Source organism: Humulus lupulus, chromosome 4, assembly GCF_963169125.1.
Source record: "Humulus lupulus chromosome 4, drHumLupu1.1, whole genome shotgun sequence".
NCBI classification, from domain to species: domain Eukaryota; kingdom Viridiplantae; phylum Streptophyta; class Magnoliopsida; order Rosales; family Cannabaceae; genus Humulus; species Humulus lupulus.
In genome coordinates, this window is record NC_084796.1 from 223,538,688 (window position 1) to 223,556,091 (window position 17,404).

Consider the following 17,404-nt stretch of genomic DNA (forward strand, 5'->3'; position numbering starts at 1 on the left):
TCGGTTAAATTATTTCCATAACTTTACGATAGGATATATATTTATTTGTTTCTCCAAATTTTTGATTTTATAATATGATCTAATTTAATGAAGGGCATGTGTTTTTACAACTAATCTCCTATATATTTATACTATAAATATATATATATATATATCTCTTTTTTTTCCTATTTTATTTTGTCTCTTTATTAAATTTTCTATCTTTAACATTTTATATCAATATAAAATCTAAAATTTTAATGCCAGGGTGATAGCTCCAATTAGGCTTTTGATGCCAAAATAATTGGTTGCTACACTCGTAGAAACCCAGGTTTGGGCTTGTTCAAGAGAATTTTGATGACCAAAATATTTTGTGATAAATTGCACATCATTCTTTTTTGTTTTTTACTTATTTTGTTTTTGTTTTTTATTTTTTTTGTTTTATATTTCTTTCGTCATAAAATCATCACACTTATAGACACTAGGTATTACATCATTTTTTCTTTTACTGAATAAATACAAATTTGACACTTATATTTTATTATTAATATTATTTACTTGTTATATTTTTTGTTACTTTTTCTTGTTTTGTCAAGTTTTTTTTTTCTTCTGGAGAACCAACATCCATCATGTAGTGTTTTTATACTATCATTGTATATTTTTGTTTTCTTAAATTAATTACTCAGTAAAATTTATTCGAATATTTCTATTTTTCATTATTATTTTTATTCCATTTTTTCTCTTATTTTGCATTGAGGTTTAGTTTTTAATAGTATTTTTTTAAAATTAAGTAATTAAAATGTGTTCTTTTTTCATCATTTAAATAAATTGACTGTATTGATATAATAAGTGTGTTAGTTTTCTCTTCTATTGAATCTCCTCATTTATATTTACTTTACATTTGGAGTTTTTAAGAATAATTATATCTATAATTTATTAATTTCCAATGTAGTCGTTATTATTTTTTTAATAGGAGAATGAGGCATTTTATTTCTTCCAAATTAGTAAACTATTGGTAATAATAATAATAATATATTCAATTCAATTTTCAAGCCTAAGAGAAATAAATTATTAATTATGAACTATTTATTTATATTATTATTTACTTTCTTCACGTACAAAAATTCAAAACGCAAATATTTTTTTTTACTCATTCATTTCGAAATTATTTTTAGTGTTCTGACAAAACGCAAAAGAAAAAATAACATTAACAATGGGTTACTCGTGCCTAGTCTATATATATATATATATATATTTATATATTTGCCAACGTTCTCACTTGTGAATATATATAGTCAGAGAATATCAAATATCATGCAACAGGTGATTGAAATATAATAAATTTTCATACGCTTTTCTAAAATATTTGAGTTTTTTTTCTCTCTGTTTGATTTTATGTTATCTTTTAAACTTTTGCTTATGCATAAACAATAATCAAAATATATAGGTTGGGTTTGGTAAAAAAATTTGGAGCCTGTTTGGTAACACTTAAAAAATAGCTTTATTTATTAAATAAAAATTTGAAAATTAAATATAAAATAGTGTTTGGTAACTCTATTTGTAGTTATTATTTTTTTAAAATTTAATTAAAATTTACTAAATTTTAAAAATAAAAAATTTTCACTTTCAAATTTTTTTTAAACTTTTTTTTTACTTTTTTTTTTCTCTCTACTTCAAATCAACACCTCATGTTATATTGTTAAACAAAAAATAAAAGTTATCAAACGTATTTATTATTTTTTGTTTTTAAAAACAAAAATAGTTATCAAACATATTTTTATTGTTTAAAAATAAAAAAACAAAAATAAAAATAATATTTGTATTTTTGTGTTTAAAAAATTCAAAAACATAATTTTTACCAAACACATTTGTTTTTGAATTTTTTAAACACAAAAATGGAAATATTATTTTTATTTTTGTTTCTTTATATTTAAATAATAAAAATATGTTTGGTAACTATTTTTATTTTTTGTTTTTAAAAATAAAAAATAATAAATACGTTTGATAACTTTTATTTTTATTTTTTGTTTAACAATATAAAATGAAGTGTTGATTTGAAGAAGAAAAAGAAAACAAAAAGTAAAAAACGGTTTAAAAAAATTTTGAAAGTGAAAATTTTTTATTTTCAAAATTTAATGAATTTAGTTAAATTTTTTAAAAATAATAAATAAAAATAAAGTAATCAAACACTATTTTGTGTTTAATGTTCAAATTTTTAATTAATTAAATAAAAAACTATTTTTTTAAGTGTTAGGAAATAGCATCACAACTTTGCATTTTAAGATAGCACTTAATAATATTTTAGTACAATGGGAAAAGTGGTATTTTAAATGGTTTGATCAGTTTTAACTCAGATTCTTTTTTATATAATAAAATTTTGTTTGGGTGTTGGATATTTTATACACAATGCAATTTAAGATTCATAGAAAATAAAAATAAAAAGGATTTATGATATTTATATAGACAAATTATCCTTGCTATTATAACACTTTCCCATAATAAATAATTACAAAATGCTAACACCATCAGAAATATGGAGCAAAATCAAATTATTCAGGACAAATTAAATGGACTAAAGTTAATTATTTCGCTCAAAATATAACTTCAGCAAATACTAATTAAAAAATTAAAAACTAAAAAAATGGCTAATAAATACAAAACTCAATTATAATATTATCAGATGTTGTTACAGTGACTGGCCATTGATAAATTTCAGTCTATCATTCATTAAGGTGCAACATAATTATAATACAATAAACTAAAAAATTGATATATGCAAGAAGATTACTAGTGATGAAATGGCTTTATGATTGTCTATTCTGTTATAAAGTAATAGTAAAGTCTGACAAGATTTGAAGATTCTGCTGAGGTTAGTATTTGAAAAGAGGTATGGCATTGGCAACCCCAAAAAGAAAGAACTTTTTAGGAGAAAGAATAGGTTAGTGGGTAAAAATTTATAGCCTTTTCTCACTATGCTTTCATGGATCAAACTTAAACCCAAGTTGTGAGGTGTGAAGATGTAAGAATTAAAAAAAAGAAAAAGAAAAAAGAGAATCTAGAGACTAGAGAAGCTATAATAGACTGGTGGCTCTTCATCTTCTAGTGGTCAAGTTAAGATACCTCTAATTAGATCCTTTTCTAGGCTTAGGAGAGCTACTGTTATGGCTATATATTGACACCTGTTACTTACCAGTTGATCTCATTGAAAAATTATATCCTATTCAGTCTCTGGTTTTGAAGTTGTGTGCTTTAACTTAAAAATCTTCTTTTTCACCTTTTTATTTTACCATAAGTTTTGGCAGTCATTAATTCATGCATACTCTTCTGGTAATTATTTATATGTGAAAGAGCTCAACTGTATAGGCTGTAAAATGTAAGCAAGGTAGTAAGAAAACAATCAAATCATACTACTTTTTTTATATATACATTTGAAAGAGTTTTCTTATAATTTTTAATATTCGAAAAATAGATTATAACAGATACAATATTATGTAGGTATCTAAAAAAACTCGTTATGTAGGTACTTAGAAAAAACTCAAACCTCTGGTCATACTATTTTTTTTTTTTTTTTTTTGGTTTTAGAAGTGTAATCTTCCTTTTGTTTCAAGTGCAACCTAAAAAAGGTTGGGGGAGAAGGTAAGAACCTAGAACAAGAAAATATTGAAGCAAAAAAAGCTAATGAGTAAAGCCTTTTGCTTTGCATATAAACTTGTATAGACTAGGTTAAAGAAGATATCAACAATATATGGTTTGATCTAATTGCTAAACTCATAATGTCGTTTGACCTTTGTTTCAAAGATCAAATAGTTAAGAGGAGTTCACATCAAGTTTTAGGTTAGGACCATGTAAAAAGGTAGTTGGTGTAGACTAAATATGAATTTCTGAGAGCAATTTTTCCAGACCTAATAAATTTGACTATACTATATAGTGCTCCACCTAAAGTAGTGTCTAATTAAACAAAATGAGCTTAATTAAGAAAAGAAACCATCATTTAAGATTAGATTAAGAGAGAGTTTGTCTCAAATTAATTAGCATATATATGATTGGAAATGCCATGTAAAAACATAAAAACCAACACCAAATCTAGGTGTTCTTTTATAAAAATGTGAAAACCAAGTATTATTATTTAGCTTAGCCTCTTAAGCTATGTAGTTTTAGGCATTTCTACCACACATAAGAGCCTAGTTAAGAGTACATAATACCATTTCAACCAAATAAACAATCCCACATGGCAGATGTTGAATATTTCAGTGCCATTAATTACACCAGAAGGTTCCACATAGATACAATTTTTCATAGCAAAAAAGTTTAACCATGGAATAATAATATAGTATCACATTTTGACCATTTTGAACTGAAACAAGTGGTCCTCCTAATCAATATATTATTTTAGCTTTGGTAGGGGTCGAAAAGCTTAGCCAAAATATTTAAAAAGAGACCAAAGTGAAATTGCTCTCTTAGCTATAAAGTCCTTATTCTAGCTTATAGAAAGTGGTTTGAGATTTATGTGGTCCATTTTAGGATGGTTGTGACTTTTTTTTTCTTTTTTTTTACTCGGTATATGCTAAAATGGCATATATTTCCCATAAGGGTCTTTGAAGATATGAGGTCTTTTAGACACTGTCTCACTATCAACAGAAGAGACTTGATTCAAGCCAAAGATGGTCTTTGATAAGGACACTTTCAACTGAGTAACAGACGGCGCCGAAGTTGGCCAATGTCTAAACTCTATGTGAATTAATCATACAAGTATAGTATAAGATATAATATATATAAATATATATATATTTATGCAGTTAATGTATTTAGACTATAGATATAGCCTTTATTTAAATTGTCTACAGAAAATATATTCAATGCAAAACTAAGGAAAGGATGGTTTGGACCACCAAGAGAGTGGACTAGTGCATTGCTAGTTTGAACAAAGAAAAAAAAAAGTTTAGTAAAAGGCAATATACTTTCTGGGGTTGATCCTTTTCCTTTATTATGAGTTGATCTTAATCATTAAGGGATATTATTACCTTGGGAGGAAAGCATGTATTAATTTGCTGCTTTTACAGGTAATAATAACCGCGGGGTAGCGTTTAAATGTCAATAGTTATTATTAGGGTAGTATTTTACACCTACACTGAGCAAGTCTTCAGGTGCTATTTAGGATAAGTATTATTTCGGAAGGATGATAATACACAAGGAATCTTAAAGCAAGATCTTAATCACTAATATCAATGGCATTAAGCCACTCCCAAAAGTTTGTTTGATGCTGCTTCATTCATTCATTATCTTAATATCTTTTTCTTTCTAACTTATGTTTATACATATCTCTAAGAACAAAGTTCTCAAATGATTTGGTCCAAGACCAGAGGAAGAAAAAAACGTGTTGAAATGGTTAACATCTAGTTCTATTTGAAGTAATGAGGACTCTATTACACCCCTATCAGAAGATGTCAAATTCCCATCAAAATAATAGAGACAAATGCCAAAGTGTTCATTGTTAGAAAGAGTGGTTCCAAACAAAAAGTGTTTTTCTATTTCACGATAAGTTTCCAAAATATGAAAGCTAGAAATTAAGCATAACTTGGTTCAAAATAGAAAGGCTTATAATTCTTCTAGCTATGCTTTTTATCTTCAAGCGGTGTCATAGTTCTTATCATGAAGCTGAGTCAGTTCAACAAGTTGGTTATACAGTATGTATGAAATATCAATAAGCATAGTAAAACAGAAATCTTTTCCCTTGATGAAACATCTGAAAGAATAGTATTCATTAGGATCCTAAGATAACAAACACTTTACAGAAACCAACTGAAAAAAGAGGGAAAAAGAAGTAATGAACAAATAGTATAGTAATATTCTGACTGTTAATCTGAAAAGGTATAGAATGAAACAAAACTGGATCAAATTCAATGAAAGGAGGACTACATAACAAGAGGATACATGCCTACAAAAAAAAAAAAAAAAGATAAACAAATAAGATGAATCCTCTAAAACCTGGAAAGACTTTCAGAAGTATAAGCTGTAATGTAAAACTTGACTACTTATCTTCTTCGATCATTAACAAACTTATGGGTGAGTGTAGCTACTTCAAATTCCCTTTCTTCTACGTTCTCTCAGATTACTAGGGATAATATACACAGAATCTACACAGAGTCCACCTTTGGAATGCGTACAATCAATCTGCTTCATGGAAAATCTAACTTCAGTTTCAGGTTCAGAATTAGTGACAATAAATTCTCCTACTTTGTACTCTATCCAGCAACCCCGCTTATGATTTCCATTTATTTCATCATGCTCCTTCTCATCTAAACAGAACTGACATGATGCTTGCTGACCATCAGACGTGGACAACTCAAATTGCACTGGTTTAATGTCCCAACCATGGGTGTGCTCAAAACTGCAAGCACGTCGTCCTAACCTTTTGAAAAACCTTCCAAGGTGAAGGCGAAAGGACAGAGTATAAATGTCAGCCGGAAAATGGAACTTCACCACCCCATCTACTTCAAACCACCAGATTTGCTGCAAATAAGCGACAACATGGAACCTGCAAAAGATCCACACAGACTAATTAAATGCTACCCAAATAACTGACTAGAGTTTCTGATTACATCTATGGATATGGAAAGCTGAGTTTCTGTTCACAAGAACATTTATGAATTTTTGCAAGATCAAATCTACCTAGTTCTTATCATATCTCTTAAAAAAATGATGAATTCCATGGAACAAATTGTCATGTATCTAGCATAGGAAAGCCGTAACTTGACATGGCATTTCAAAACAAATTGATTTGGATTGGACCTTACACCTCCCCCCCCCCCCTAACAAAAAAAAAGAGAGAGAGAGAGAGAGAGAGAATGAGTAAAACAAAATAGATTCAAATCAACATCCCAAGCCATTTAATAACATAGTCTCTTTTTCTTATTCTTCTTATTATATCCTTCCTCTTATTCCTCTTGCTATAGTCTCCTTCACTTAAAAAAGAAAACTACGGGCCAAGATGAAAACAGTGCACCTCCTTTTTTTGTCACATAAAAAGAAGCACAAAAGCAAAAAATTACTGCAATAGGCAAGCCCACAAAAAAAAAAAAAAAAGTAGCATACTATCACAAGTGAAATACAAAACCTGTGCTGCCTGATCTTGTTAATCTATGAGTTATAAAAAAAATGGTATTATAGAAAAGTAAACGTAAGCACATTTATAACACCCATGAGAAGCTTAGCAAAATTGATCATCAACTTGACCATCGACCTAGTTGAACAATCACATACCTTTACAGCATCGAGACTACACAAAAGGACACCTACTGTAGTAAGATAGAATAGCAAGTCTTTGAACAAGTGGAATTCCTTTACTGTTAATTAATTGAAATCTAAAGATAGTGAGACACTACTACTTCTCATTTCCGTTGATTTGATATGCTTTCCGAGATTTCAAGATTACTCCTATACTTCCCATGTAAATAAGAAGTTGTTTGACAAATCGTACAAGCAAGGCAATCCCACAAACTTTAAGTATATCACCTACAGTAATCACACCAAGAAAAAAGAGAGGGACAAAAGGAATCAATCTTGAACCTACTCCAACCATAGAACTATAATCAAAACTTGGTTACTTCCACGCACGCAAGGTACTGAGTAAGCAAACATGTAAGAGGATACCGTATAAGATTAGCATTTAAACTAAATTAAAAAGCATCGAAATCCCCAAAAATGGATTCACCCCATCAAAATTAGCAACTTAAGAACCTTCAGACAACTGCCTTAGTCATATATTATAATAAAGTTATGCTATTACTAACCTTGACTCTTCCGTGGGAACCCAATTCCAGTATCTTCTATCTTCGATACCAGTTATTGCCATCGCTCTTGCTGATATTGACATACAAACCCTACCCGTGACTTTGTCCAGCCATACTTCCTACCAAAAACAGAACAAAGAATATTCATAAAATTCAGAACATTCTTGCCCACACAAAAACCCTAATTCCCCAAATTTTTACTAAATAAACCCATGAAAGGAAATCAAATTTTAAAAAGAAAAGCACAAACCCAGAAAAGAAAATTAAAAATATTGCCAAGAAAACAGAAATACCCACCTTATTGCCGTCGTCGAAGGGAACTGGACGCGAGAGCAGAGCAAAAATGTCCTTCTTCGACAAGTTTTGGCACCTCTCGGGAGGTAACAAATTGAGTAGATCTTGATAATTAGTGGGCAACTTTTTTTCCCAAACTGAGTCAGATGAAGCCGCACCGCGAAAGGCCCGGTTGAGACGCGCCAAATTGCAAATCTCCGGCGGAGTGAGGTAGAGAAAAACGCAAGCTACGCAACTCTCCGGTATATCTCCCAGGCCAGGACCCAGAGTAGAACCATTAGAGCCTTCACTCATGCCAGAGAGCGACGCCCCCATCTTCTCGAATTTCTCACAACCCGACCCAGTCTCAACAATAAAGGTTCTAACTTCTTCTTCTTATTCTACTCAACTCAAAGCATCCGAACCAGCATCAATGGAAATTCTCAACAAAAAAAGAAATAAAAAATTCCACGAGTTAGAAAATGGGTTTTGGTATTGTTGTTTTGTTTGGTTAATTAGAAAACATCTAGTACAGATTTTTCTACTTCAGGTTGTGGTCAGTCATCGTCGTCGTTGTATACTTTCCGGGAAAGCCTATGGTTTTGGCTGAGTAAGAAGAAGTTGCAATTTAGTTGTATTGTAGCTGTGAGTAATGTACTGAAACGAATTAGATGTTAATTTCAAATAACAATAATTATATATATTATTTAAATAAAAAAAATAACGATCGAGAAAATTGCGGGGTTAAAAGTTAAAACCGAACTGGGCCCAGTAAGAAGGGGAATATGGGCTTTTAGTTTTTGGTATGGTAGGGCCCATATTTTGATGTTGGGGAAGTTTCTGATATTTAGTTGGGAAATTAACACATATACGGCAAATTGGAAAAAAATTCTAAATATACGGTATTTTAAACTAATTACAAAATTACGGAATCTATGCCTACCCAGTTATCCATATTACTCATTCCATTACATGTTGAATATCATACTCAAATTTGTATCAAATCATTACAAATATTATCTTGAACAACAACATATATATATATATATATATTAATATCTTTAAATTAATTTTGAATTACTTATTTGTACACTTGCAAAATTATAATCAACGTTTATACTTGATAAAATCATATTGTTGAAAGATCATAATCATAAAATTATTTTTAAAAATATAGGTTGTGTTTGGTAACACTTAAAAAAATAATTTTTTATTTAATTAATTAAAAATTTGACAATTAAACATAAAATGTGTTTGATAACTTTATTTTTATTTATTATTTTTTTGAATTTTAATCAAAATTTATTAAATTTTGAAAATAGAATTTTTTGACTTTCAAATTTTTTTTAAACCGTTTTCGACCTTTTTTTTTTTCAAATCAACACCTCGTATTGTTAAATAAAAAAATAAAAATGATCAAACGCGTTTATTATTTTTTGTTTTTAAAAACAAAAAACAAAAATAGTTACCAAACATATTTTTATTTTTTAAAAATAAAATTATATTTCTTTTTTTTTGTTTAAAAAATTCAAAAACAAAAATTTTACCAAACACAACCATAGCAATAAACTTGTAACAAATCTTTACAAACAACATTAGGAATGATCATCCGATCTGATCCAACATTTTTAACACTAACCAATCCAATCCAATTAAATGTTGGATGTTGGAAATCATCAAATCTAATCCAATCAAATCCGTTTTGGCCTACAAATCCAATCCAATCCATTTGTAATTGGATTGGGTCGATTTATTTTTATTTTTTTATCTTTGAACCTAAATTTTGATATTAAAGAAATTAACAAGCAAAACAAAAAACATACAAAAATCTAGACACCATGTAGTAATAATACCAATTTAAATCTTTACAATTGTCACATTATAGTCCTTTAAATATTAAGTTTACAACATAAGTCCATTAAATATCATGATAGAGAAATGCTAAGATTACAAATCCAATTGTAATTGGATATCCAATTTTTTATTATTGGATTGGTTCGGGGTAATTGGACTGGTTTGGATCTTGAGCAACCCTAAACAACATGATAGAGAAATGCTAAATAAGAACTTACGTGTTACAAACCTGTAACAAGCTTTTACAGACAACGATGAATTTACATGTTACAAACCTGTAACAAGCTTTTACAGACAACGACAACTATGAATTTACATGTTACAAACCTGTAACATGCTTTTACAGACAACATAATACATAGGTTTGTAACATGCTTTTACAGACAACATAATACATATTAGCAAATTATTGTAACTATCATTTACGAAAATAATTTATTGTTAAGAAATCGTAACCAAAATTTACATAAAAATATTATATTTTTCCATATTGTACCAAAAAATTACAGGAACCATCATATTTATACTATACAACTTAAAAATATAAATTGAATATATTCATTATTTATAAAAGACTTTATTAAAAGGAAATCTACAAAAATACATTAAAAACTAAAAAAGATATGAAAATCTATTACAAATTTGTAAATATCTGTTACAATTGTAAATATTTGTTACAAATTTGTAAACATCTATTACTAAATGGTAAACAACTTTTACATTTTTGTAACTAATATTTATAAAATTAGTTTAAAAAGAGATTAAATTGTAACTAAAAAATTTATTTTTGTAACAAAAGTTTCTAAAACTAGTTTTATAATTAGAAAATATATTTTTGTAACTAATATTTATAATAATTTATATAAATATTTATAATAACATTTTTGTGTTTATTAAAAAATTAGTAGAAAAACATGTCTTTTTGTCAACAAAAAAAATTATAGACTACTTTATAAGTAAACAAAATTCATTTTTGTAACAATATTTTTTAAAACTAGAAAGTAAGAAATTTATTTTGTAGCTAACGTTTAAAAAAATATTATATAATTTCAACTAACATAATTGTAATTTAGATTTATAAATATAATTTAAAAAATATTCAAAGAATAATGATATTGTGATTATCCAACAATATAGTTATTAATATTAATTTTAATTAACTATATATTGCAACGTATATAAATTATAATAATTTATATAAATATAAATATTTATTTTAATATTAATAAATAAATTCATTTTAAATAAAAATAAATTAATCTACTTTATTGAAAGTAGTAGCTGTAATTATTATTACTTATATTATTATATTATTTGTAGTATATAAAAAATTTGTTCAATTAACTAAAGCAACGAAAATCGGCACGGAGGGGAGGGAGACAGAATTGAGAGTGAAGAATTTACTTATATTTAAGTGACCGTATATTTGTAATTTATTTAAATATCCGTATATTTAGATTTTTTTTACCAAATGCAGTGCCCTTCGTAATTTTCCCTATTTAGTTTTGGTTGGGGCACAAAACAACTAGCGGCTGTCTCCACCAAAGCTATTGGTTAGGGGCCAAAAGGCAAATATAAGATAATAATTATGCTACATAATGAGGTTGAATAGCAGATACCAAAGAGTTTGGAAAGGAAAATGGTCCCAGATAGGTTGATTAGTAATATGTTTCAATTTTAACGAGCTATATTAATAATATAATGGGAAATTCTATTGTTAAGGCTTCAAATAGAGCTCCACTGGTAGGATTTTTGTGTATTTTCGACCACTAAATAGTTTTCGGTGTGATTTTTTTTATCATTGTGTATTTTGTAGTTATTTAGAGCATCCTGCAAATTTTTAAAAAATTATAAATAATTTACAGTGCAGAAAACTAGGTTCAAACATGTTGTTTTCCATGCTCATAAAAAAATTAGTCACACGTACAATAACTTGTTTTGAACTTAGTTTTCAGCACTGTAATTTATTTAGAATTTTCTAAAAATTTCCAAGATACTCTAAATAACTACAAAATACACGGTCATAAAAAAAATCATGTCAAAAAATATTCACGGATCGAAAATACACAAGAGTCTCATCGGTAGGGTCTTTTTGAAGCTCCTATAGTAGAATATTCCATATATATATATATATTGTATATATAAAAAAAAAAAATTCTATTGTAAGGGCTTCAAAAAGAGCCCACCAGTGGGGCTGTTGTGTATTCCCGATCCATGAACAGTTTTTTGCGCGATTTTCTTTTTATGATCGCGTATTTTGTAGTTATTTAGAGGATCTTACAAATTTTTCAAAAAATTCCGAATAATTTACAGTATCGAAAACTAAGTTCAAAAGATGTTGTTTTCCACGCGCATAAAAAAATTAGTCACGCGTGCAACTACTTGTTTTGAACCTAGTTTTCAGCACGATAAATTTTTCAGAATTTTCTAAAAATTTGCAATATGCTCTAAATAACTATAATATATACGGTCATACAAAAATCACGCCAAAAATTGTTTACGGATCGGGAATACACATGAGCCACATCGGTGGGGCTCTTGTTGAAGCCCCTAAAGTAGAATCTCCCTGTAAAAAAACATCTAGAATAAAAATAATATTTATATATAAATCAGTTTTAAAAAAAAATGTTATAACAATTAATTTAAATAATTTATATTAGAGTTAATCAAAAAATTAAGAAGAAAGTTATGCAAATAACCTAAATTACTATTCATTTATGTTATTATTTTTTAATATAGATTAACAAACACATATAATATTTAATTGAAAAGTACACCCTTGAATGTATAACATAGTTGTTATTTAATTTGATAATTATATAATTGTTTGATGATATTTGTATAGGTATATGACGTACTACTACTGTAAACTTTAGTGTTAAATAAAAGTTTTGTACACCTATATTTTTTCTAACTTTAAATATGTTTATACACTATAATATATATTTAGTATTTAAATTTCAAATAAATAACTTTATGAGATTTTAAATTTATGAGTTTATAATGATGATTTTTTTACACTAATAAAACATATGTGTTGCTACTTTATATTGTATTATATTGTATAGTATTATATTATATTGTTTTTATAGCCTATTTTCATATAGCATTATGTGGCGTAAATATATAATATTTTATTAAAAGTAAATACCAAATGTAAAAATATGATATACAATATAATCTAATATAATCCAATATGGCATAATACCACATATTAAATGTAATACATATTTTATATATTTATATATTATAAATGTGAGTTTAACAAAAATTATTGTTTTCCGTTAGATTTAACATTTTTTTATTGTTTCTAACTATGTTAGTTTTAAAGTCATCTAAATAACATAAATAGCTTATAAATAAATAAAAAATAATAAAGTTATCTAAATATGGTAAATAAATGTTAAAAAATACAAACTAATAAATAATCACATATTTTAAAATTTCATATTAATGTATTTAAATTACTCTATCAATTATGTTTTCAAAACTAAAATTAAAAAATATTTATGTGCTTAAATTTATTTTTTTATTTCTTGTATTAATTTTTTATTTTGTCATTTAATATATTTTGTTTATCCAAACATACATCTAATAGTGAAATAAGACATAAATATACATATTTTCTTATTTTTTTCATTTATTTTTTAATGAGAAATTACTTATTTTTATTGTTCTAGCCAATAATTAAATAATATATATATGTTTATATACAACTTTTTGTTGGCTTTAATTTTTTTAAATTAAATACTTAAAATTTGATCAAATAATTTTTTTTAAAATTTATAGTTTTAATTGAGAAATTTTTAATATTTAATTTTAAAACTAAAATGCACAATATCTTTATCTATAAAAAGTGTATATCTAATGAATTCTTGATTAATTATTTTTTTTAAAAACTATAAACAATGTTTTTGTTTATTTTTTTTAAATATGTTTATGCCATTCTATCATAATACATAACATTGTTTATTTATTTAAAATTTATATGACAATTTAAAAAACATAATTAAATAAATTAATATATTTTTTAAATAAAACTAAACAAACATTGCACGTTGTTTTTACCTAGAATATATATATATATTGTTGACACGATTTATCGCCAACAGTGTATTACGAAAATTAGTTGGAATGAACTAGTGCTTAAGGATAAACCGTAATGAGAATAATCACTCTTTAAGGTACTTAGAATGATATAGTAAAAATACCCGTTCCTTTTTACGTGGTTCGGAGGTTAAAATTCCCCTAGTCCACGAGTCAATATTATTGATGTATATCTCTTTCTATTTTACAGAGAATTTACATTACAGAAAGAATCCAACCCATTTTCTATCTCTTTAAGGTATTTATAGGAGAATGATCCCTGGGTAGGTGTTGGGGTCATCTCGTGACCACTTGATCCCTCACATCATTCCTGTGACACTGATGATTAACATTTACATTTTATATTGAAGTGTTGTCTAATCATTAGGTAAAATAGATCATGGATCGCATGGGCTAAATCAGGCGTGTGCCGTCTGATCATGCACGTTTATGTTGCGTATCTGGGAATTCGGGAGTAAACAGACACGTGATGTCTGTTTACGCACGTTTATATTGCATGGTCAACTTTATAAAGATCTTGGGGTACGTCAGACCTCTGGCATACCACGAGCTTAGCATAATGTCAGCTCGTGCCTTTTGATGCTATATTACACAAATGGTTCCAGGAAGTATGCTGCTTTGAACTCACCAGTTCGAGCTATTTGTCTAGGGAATCGTACCTAATTTCCTAGGATGAAAGGTGAACACGTGGCACAACGATTATAGCTTTTTTCTAGCCCGTTGTACTCGAGCTGCCTCAACAAGGTACGTGCTAACTTTCAGGGCGTACATTTGCCCCCTAAGTCCCTGCTCATGTTCTATGACGTCACTTCTGACTTTCACGGCAGGGACTTTTAAACTTCCTTTGCGATTATCCAGACCCTGCCCACCATTTCAGTGCTGGACACGTGGACCGCCGTGATTGGCGTCTGTTCGGGTTTCGAGGATTGTATTAAATGGCCTGGCCACCTTTTTGCTGCTGTTTCATCTTTTGAATCATGACCCTCGTATCTCGCATTAACTTGATCGGACGGTCCTCGTTTCCTTATGCCTTTTACGTATAAATAGGGCTGGCAATTTTCAGCACTCATCACCTTTCATTCGAAATTTTTCTTCATTTTCTCTCTTCTAAGCTTAAAAAATTCTTCTTCTTCTTCTGATTAAAATCCCAGAAATCCCCATAATCTCGTCACAAAAAACCCTCGAAAACCCACTCAGCAAGGATTTCCCCAGGAGCCCTTCTTCTATTTTGCTTGTAACTTTCGTTTGAAGAACATATTGTAAGTTTCCTGTTTTTTCGAGACTTGTATGTTACTATTTTCCACGTGTTTCAATTTTCTTCCTTTTTCTTTGTCATGTGAATCTGCACTTTATAGTTACCAATGGTAGGCTGCTCCTAAATAACTTTGGTGCATAAGTTTTGATTTTAGGCTTATTGAGTAGATCCTAAAACATGCCTAGGACTGTGATGTTCATAACTAGGTGATTTCTGGGTAAGTTTAGGAAATACCCATTCGGGATATGGAAGACGAGAGGTTTTTAGGGTACAAAATCGGGTAGCTTAGGGGTCACGTTTCTTAGGCGCTTTTTCTTTAAAACCCTTTCCCCAAGGCAAGTAATGGCCTAACTCTGCTGACACACGGATCCCTGAATATCAGGGATCTGTTGGGAAACCTAGGCGCATAGCATAGGCAACGTGCGGCATCACACGGGCTGATACTGCATCAGCTCGTGTGTTAGGACCCCTGGCCCTTGTTATTTCTCATGTTCAAAAATTCTACATCGCCCACTAAAAACTTTGTCGTTTTTATTTGATAGGCGAGCTGATGGAACCCAAGAAAGGCGCATCCAAGAAGAACGTAGTTGGCTCATCGTCCCACCAATCTCACATGGGAAATGAGGTCGTCCCTGATTCCCCCTGCCTGATTTCGGCCCCGTGGTGGAGAAGGAGGTCGCGGTCGCTCCTGACGCCTTTTTCGAGGCCGAAAGGATTGCCTCGAAGATAACGACCCAAGGAAGGGTCAACAAGATCCTGCTGTCCCATAACATTGAGGCTGGGACGGGGGCTCTCATCACCTGACCTCCCTACGAGGGGGAGCGGAGCTGCGCACCACTCCAGGACAATTTCGCGCCCTGGAGTGATGAACACTTGAAGGCTGGGGCCTTCCTCCCCCTTAACCAATACTTCGCGGACTTCCTCAACTATGTGAGGTTGACGTCGTTTCAACTTCCACCGAACTCCTATTGTCTACTAGTCGGGCTGAGATATCTCTTCCTGAAGCAGATGTGGGAGGTCCCCACTTTGGCAAATATCCTTTACTTCTTCTACCTCAAAGCCAGCCTGGACCAAAGGGGGCGAGGTGACGGGTTCTACTACTTGACCCAGTTCCCAAACTCGCCTTCAGTCATCGAGCTGCCTAGTCATCCCAATGACTTCAAAGACCAATTTTTCATGTCGAATGGGTTTCGCAATTGCGAATACCATTACTTCAACCATCCTCGTAAGTTTCCTTCCTATTCTCAGCTCGTGAAATTATTATTATTTTATTCTTAGATTTTTCGCGTGTATACTGATTGGAGCATCATTGTGCAGCCATTTTTGCGAGGACGGCCAAATCAGTGACTCTTGGTGGTCAATATGATACCCTGGGGGGGCTTCTGCCTAGTGAGAAGGACTACCGCTAGCTCGTGTCTGATGACACGATGTTGGCGTGTAAATTAATTTTCGAAGGCCAGACTTTGGCCCTGAGGAGGACGTGGGCTACTTACACAGTAGCTTGCGAGCTGGCACCCATCCCCAAGGGAGGCGCCACGGTCGTCGACGGCGACGAGCAGGAAGAGGAGCCCGAGGTGCCACTTGTGCGAAAGAGGCGAGCTCCTGAGATCGCTCGGGAGCCTGATCTGGACCGAGCTCAATTGGGGGCGGCAACCTGGCCCTCCGGCCAAGGTAACCCATACCCTTTTCGGGACCTAGATAGGGCAACCGCAGACCTTAGGCTAGTTAGGTTTAACCCAAACCAGCTCATGCATCGTCACCAAAACGATCCTGACCGTAATATAACCTTACTCCAGTGCGTTGATCAACTAGTACTACGTCATGACATGGGCCGCCCTAGGGGCCCCGTAGTAGTAGATAACACCTTGTCTTTTAGGTCGGCCTTCTTTGAGGAGTATGGAATTAATCTTGGGTCATGGCCATCCCTTCTCCAGGGTGTTGTAGCTCCTGGACTTAGGCAATATGTAGAGGAGTCCAGTCCTAAGGTAGAGCCTGATCTGGAACCTCCCCTAATCCAAGAAGTGGTTGACTTAGGATCTCCTTCCCCTATAGCAGTTCCGAGGCCGGAGGTCGTGGAAATAGACTCCTCTAGCTCGGAGGGTAGGATTTTTGTTACTTTATACGCATTTTCTTAGTAAACTGATGA

The 17,404-nt window shown here is 30.4% G+C and overlaps 1 protein-coding gene across 1 annotated transcript; it reads right to left on the reverse strand.

Moving 5' to 3' along the window:
• Positions 1-5,687: 5,687 nt before the first annotated feature.
• Positions 5,688-8,713, reverse strand: LOC133831248 (F-box protein PP2-A15). Its single transcript, XM_062261487.1, has 3 exons — positions 8,067-8,713; positions 7,770-7,888; positions 5,688-6,514 (listed from the first exon to the last, which is right to left on the reverse strand). Exons 1-3 carry the CDS (start codon positions 8,376-8,378, stop codon positions 6,058-6,060), a joined length of 888 nt encoding a protein of 295 aa, XP_062117471.1. The 5' UTR covers positions 8,379-8,713; the 3' UTR covers positions 5,688-6,057.
• Positions 8,714-17,404: the final 8,691 nt, after the last annotated feature.